The 6,000-nt window shown below is 33.8% G+C and overlaps 1 protein-coding gene across 2 annotated transcripts; it reads right to left on the reverse strand.

The window, feature by feature from the left end:
- Positions 1-3,445: 3,445 nt before the first annotated feature.
- Positions 3,446-5,321, reverse strand: LOC108222055 (U11/U12 small nuclear ribonucleoprotein 25 kDa protein). Of its 2 annotated transcripts, XR_010291797.1 has the most exons (5): positions 4,940-5,321; positions 4,738-4,843; positions 4,363-4,435; positions 3,884-3,983; positions 3,672-3,698 (listed from the first exon to the last, which is right to left on the reverse strand). XR_010291797.1 is itself a non-coding variant. In XM_017395943.2 (4 exons), the coding sequence occupies exons 1-4, from the start codon at positions 5,157-5,159 to the stop codon at positions 3,594-3,596; spliced, it is 531 nt and encodes a 176-aa protein (XP_017251432.1). In that variant the 5' UTR covers positions 5,160-5,315; the 3' UTR covers positions 3,446-3,593. The 2 variants fall into 2 exon arrangements, 1 of the variants encoding a protein (XP_017251432.1); XM_017395943.2 differs by lacking the exon at positions 4,363-4,435 and having other exon boundaries at positions 3,446-3,698; positions 4,940-5,315.
- Between the last annotated feature and the right edge of the window lie 679 nt (positions 5,322-6,000).

The raw sequence follows: 6,000 nt of genomic DNA on the forward strand, positions 1-6,000 counted from the left end.
TACACAACTGACGTTTTGCCTTGTACTGATAGATTCATAATTATTCAAGATTAATAGATAGCAAACTGATATAATATATAGTTATTAAAAACCAAACAAATGGTGAGATTTTAACATATTGCATGAATAATAGAGTAAAAAAATGAATTTGGAGCAAAGTGTATATCTCTTTCCAGGGGATGGAAAAGAAAAGGAAGCAAAATGGAAGGGTGGGAAGCAGACAAGGCATTGCACTCATGGAAGAAATTGGAAGGCTGGGAACTAGACAAAGTATTGCACTGCTGGCTAATAAGTGTGTAGATAAAAATCCAACTGCATAACTCAACTAGTTTCTTTTACTTAAATAATCAAATCTACACATAGCTACCCATGCACAGTTGGAGGTAGGACAAATACAAGCATTTTTCCAGATATTTATCATTATATTCATCTACAAATCTATTTTCTTGAATTTTAAATATTGTATATATGCTTGAATAATATAGATGGGCGTATGCTCAACCAGCGGAAAATTGACTCATTCTAAGATTTCTATTATCTAGCGTGGAAAATTAACTCATTCCAGGGTTTCTCTCGTTCAACATTTTTTTTCCCGCTGAATATATGTCACTAACATTCGATTGTGTTTTGCAGTAGCCCCCAATATAGATACTTGTATGTTAATGTTATTATTTATAATACATTATATTTTTTGGATTTTTGATCAATGTTACTATATATTTATCAGCAGTCTGTGAAAAGTGACAAACTATTAGTTGATCAAGTGATAAGAATTCAGATGTCAAGGGCCAAGACTACTAATCAGAAACTTAATTTGGTTAAAATTAAATATAGAACATCATTATCAATTTTCAGCATCTTTTCATTATGCTTCTAACTGCTAACTTGTGCAAATTCACAACTACCACCACCACCTTGCTTCAGCAATCACTTGCATACTCCATATAAATAGATCATTCGTTACCAACAAGAAGAAAATAAGTAGGTTCATACCATATATTCTTGACTAAAACAAAAGACTTCTTCAATTCTTCTAGCACTTCCATCTTTGTTCCTATAAAATATACATGGGGAAGAAAATGAGTAAAAAGAATGTGAAAAAGTGTAAGAGGGAGAGCAATAGTACTAGTACAAGTGATGCAACGCAGAACTTTAACCATTTGGTTAAGGTTTTGAAGCCTAGAGTTTATATTACTCACCCTTCCAACTTCAAATCTCTTGTTCATCAGCTTACTGCAGGAGGAATCCCTATTCCTTCTCCAACTCCAGTTTCGTCACAATCTTCGATGCCCTCCATTGTATTGCAACCGACTGATGATCAACAAATCCAGCTTATGCCGGATAAAGTTCTTGCAGATCAAGATTTTCACTGTGGTGTCCTAGAAAGTAGTCCTGAGTGGGCTTTTGAACGTTCTTGCTCGGAAATAATTGATGTTCCATTCACCCCCTTTGGTGCATGGACTGTTTCGGAAGATTTAAGCCTGTCTGCTCAAATTTTGAGTGATGACATGATGGAGCAATTTCATTCTTCTTTATTTGGAGACGAGGTGGAGTCCTCGTGGATATCAGAGATGAACAATCCTTCTCAAGTCTGTGAGTTCGCGTATATATGATTTGTCAGGGTTGTGGTGATAGTAATGTGCATCAGGTGCTTTGTTAACGTGAATGAATGTGTTTTTTTACGTTCAGGTTCACAACTGTTGTGTTGTGTATATACCAAGGAAAACTATGTAGTTCGGTATTTAGCTTATTGTAGAAAAAGAATAATACGAAGTACTTGCATTTCGGAAAAAGTAAACAAAATAAGTTAAACCAAACATTCCCCGACCAACTAGCCGCTTGCCGCGAAAATGGCTAGCCTTCCTCAAGTTCTGTCATAATTGTGTATGGATGCTGAAATGCATTGAGTTGGGCAGGGGTAAGAGCGCAAGGAAATTCAGATCAGTTCCAACACTGGAACAAAAAATTAACCAAGTTATTTGTAAAGTTTTAATGCATTATTCATTATATGATGATCATTTTATGTTTTCTTTTGTCAAACATAGAGGCATTCCACACTTTTTCATATGTTTATTGTATACATAGTGAGTGGTACAGTTATGTCTTAAATTGTACTCTCTCCCCATCCCAACCAACCAGACATTCATTGTTTGTGCATATTTTCAGACTTCTATAAAATATAATTTTATGATAATTTTTTTATTTTTTTGTAAATGTTTAAACGTCAGGGAAAAAAATTAAAAAATATATTATAAATATATATTTTATAAAAAAAACTCAAAATACGTGTCAAAAAATAACGTAAAAAATTTACCGAAACAGGATAAATAATGAAAATTTATATCATTTTGACTGCAATTTAGAGACAAATATTCTCTTAAATAATCAACATGACATATAGAAACATGCACTAACTATAAAGTTGTTGGAGTTTTACGAGGAGATTATTAGCGGCGCATGGTAAACGAAGAAGGGAGATTATACTTTTACATATGATCCGTTGGTACGCGATAATTTATATAGTTAGTTAAGAATTTTTGAGTTGAAATCATGATAATGAAAAATTTAATCATTTTGGGACGAATGAAGGACGATGATATAAGAATATAAGATATTTAATGGATCTAAGAAAATGTGTTGCATTAAACAAGGAGCCTAACGAAAAATTGAAGGAGACTGTATTTCATAATTTGCATTAATACAGTAAGCCCGTATCACTGGAATGTGAAATTGATATAAATATTACACATAGGGGTGTAAACAAACCAAACTATTCGTGAGCTATTCGAGTTCGACTCGGAAAATATTCGAATTTGATTCAGTAATAATCGAGCCGAGCTCGAGCTATTCGAATGTTTTACCGAGCCGAGCTCGAGCTTCAAATTACTCGGCTCTTAAGGTTCGCGAGCCTTATCGAGCCTCTATTATTTTTTAACTTTTTTATTATAAATATATTTTTACAAATATATTCAATATTTTATTTTTAATTTATATATTTAATCAAATCGAACTCGAGTCGAACCGATCATATTTCGAGTTTTTGTCAATATTTGGTAACTCGATTCGAGCTTTCGAGCCGAACTCGAGCCTATCGAACTATTTACGAGCCGAGTTTCGAACTTGAAATTAAAGGCTCGGTTCAACTCGAACTCGAGCCCCGAACTTTTCAGTCGAGCTCGAGCCGAGCCCGGTAGTGTTCGACTCGGCTCGGCTCGTTTACACCTCTAATTACACAGAGATGTAGCTACGACAATTTTTGGTTCAGTTATTTCATCATTTCTCGATTACGTACCAGCAGATTTCTATGTCTAAAATGAGGCAAGTGCTGGTAATTTCAGAAAAGAAGTGGAGGGAGATAAGCTCAATAATTGAGCTTTTTCCAACAAGTGCTTCATGTGCATTGAGGAAGCATTACCATTGCTTGCTATACTACTACGAACAAGTCTACTTTTTCAAGCTAAAACTATAAAAAAATTTGACCACAAAGCTAAACATATTCTCTCAAGAACCAGGAGGGTGTAACATCAAAATTCAAATACATTACTTGTTACCACAACAGTTGGTTCCTGTCCATATTAATACCAACTCAATAATTACTGAGCCGTGAATCTTTTGTTGAGACCATGGAAGAAGCGGTGCTTTTTCCTTCTCGAATGCCTTCGAGAAGACCTTGACATGACATATGGAATGAAATGCACCTGCAGAAATATACTTTAATACAGGATTACAGGTCACTGATGGAATGTGTACTCAGTAGTGGTCAGTAAGTTGTGTTCACGGAAATATTCATCATCAAGGTCTTCATACAATAGCAACATATTAAGCCTATGATTTATTAACATACATGCATCAGGAGAGTTTCTAAAGCCTAAAGCTCTATTACCTGAGAGTTATTTCGTATGCCATAATCTTGAAGACCAACATCGTCATCAAGTAGTTTCTCATTATGATATGAAAGGCAAAAATTGCCCCAGACATGCTTCCTGAGAACAGAATAAGGATTGAGCATTTAGTTTGGTTTTATATTCGATCAGTTTGACAATCCACAAAAAGTATATGAGTGCCAGTCTATGAATATTAGTAATATAAAAGAATATTATGATGCAACCAAGAGGTCAGTTCTTATAAAACCTGTCCCTCTTTGCCAAGGTTTGAGATCCTTTCCCTTTGCATATTTATTTTGTAGGATCCGTGAAATGTATATTCTAGAAGCATTACATGACCATTCTTTGCTGATTGATCCCATATAAAAACAGCTTTGGTATACATTAAGAAAGTTATAAATATAGGCAAAACAAATTTATTCTTAATACTAAGGAGAAAACCTATCCTATACCAAATAGCAAAAGACATGTTTAGTGCCTCTTTATGGATCAACCAGCAAACAAATAAATAATGATAACCTAATTTTTCTAGAATTTGTTTCCCAAGGGACCTGCACAAAAGGTATGCAGCATCAAAAAATTTCAAACCTTGACAAATATGGGCAATCCTAATATAAATGCATCTCAGCAAGTGGTCAACACACCGCAGTTCGGTTGGTATCTCGTGAAATGTTAGCCACTTTGAAAGGTGAAATATAAGTTGAAACATAGAATTTAAACAGAGAAATTTAAAGTACAACGGAACTATTAGCCACTAAATGTGGTATTCAGCAGGATAAATGCAGCAATCAACTGAGAGGCTACAGGAAAATGTTACTAAAATCCACAAGTAAGAAAAAGGGGCAGTACAAACCAAGAAATATGACGATGACCCATCTCGGATTGTTCGCATTCATTAACTTTTTTTTTAATACCCAACTTCAAATCCTTAACTGTAGCCGTATTCATAACATGAACATCTACAAAACATATACTAAATCATCATTGTATAAACATGCACACCACATGTTTGATAAAATGCCCAACCGAACTAAAACCACATATAAAGAAATTACCGAAGGAGGTCCCGTCCATTTTAAGAACGGATATGCGCATAGCACTTCCGAGTTCGAAACTGATAAGGGTTTCGACGTCAGAGAGAGACGGCTTTTTTGGGACGTCGGAGAGAATGGCATCATCGAGGAGTGCTGCGAGAGTTAAATTCAGTTTAGACCTTTTTACATTGCTGTTGTACGGGTTTTCATCCACTTTTTCAACATCTGATGATGAACCCATTTGGAGAAGATGTACCTCTGCTACAGTTTTGATGATCAATTACTGTCCTGAAAATCGCGTACTTCGCCTATTCCACTTTTTATATTTGATTAATCAACAAACTAGTGAATATTACTCCAATCCATCCCAAACGAGCTTAGTTGATTTTGGACACCGAGCTGCATTCATAGTCCAGTTATGAAATTTATTTTTGAAAAAAAATTTGTGAACAAAAATTTCATATTTTCATTTGTAAAAATAAAATTTTTAAAAAAAATATGCAGTCAATGTACCTTAGATTCTATGTCCACAATCAACGAACTCGCTTAATTTGGGAAGGAGAAAAATTATTGAAATATATCATTAACACCCGATTATTTGACTAGTCATTGGACGATGATTTTGTTGATTAATTTCGATTTTCACTTTATACAACAATATAATTTGTGAAGCAAACAAAGAGAAAATGAGAACTTACGTGATTAAATATTATTATTAGATTATATATAAAAATATTGAGATTTAGCTCTTACTTTGTATTATAAATAAGTAATGGAAACAATATGCAATATTATCCCGATCCCAAAATCGACATCATACCTGATGTGACTTTTTGATAAGTATTAATAGCTTAATTCATTACGAGAAAAAGATGTTCTGTATTTAATAAACCGACCAAATTTATACAAATTGATTTGCTTTATGAATTTAATCTATATGGATTAGGTTGAGATTTTAAAAACCCAATTTAATTGAGATCATTTATTAAATTTTCTAAACCACCAAACCCGTAAACTGAATTAATTTGTTTTTTCGAGAAAAGACCAAATATATCACAATTTTTACAAGTGTTGCCCAAATT

The sequence above is a fragment of the Daucus carota genome, chromosome 5 (assembly GCF_001625215.2).
Source record: "Daucus carota subsp. sativus chromosome 5, DH1 v3.0, whole genome shotgun sequence".
In the NCBI taxonomy this organism is placed as follows: Eukaryota; Viridiplantae; Streptophyta; class Magnoliopsida; order Apiales; family Apiaceae; genus Daucus; species Daucus carota.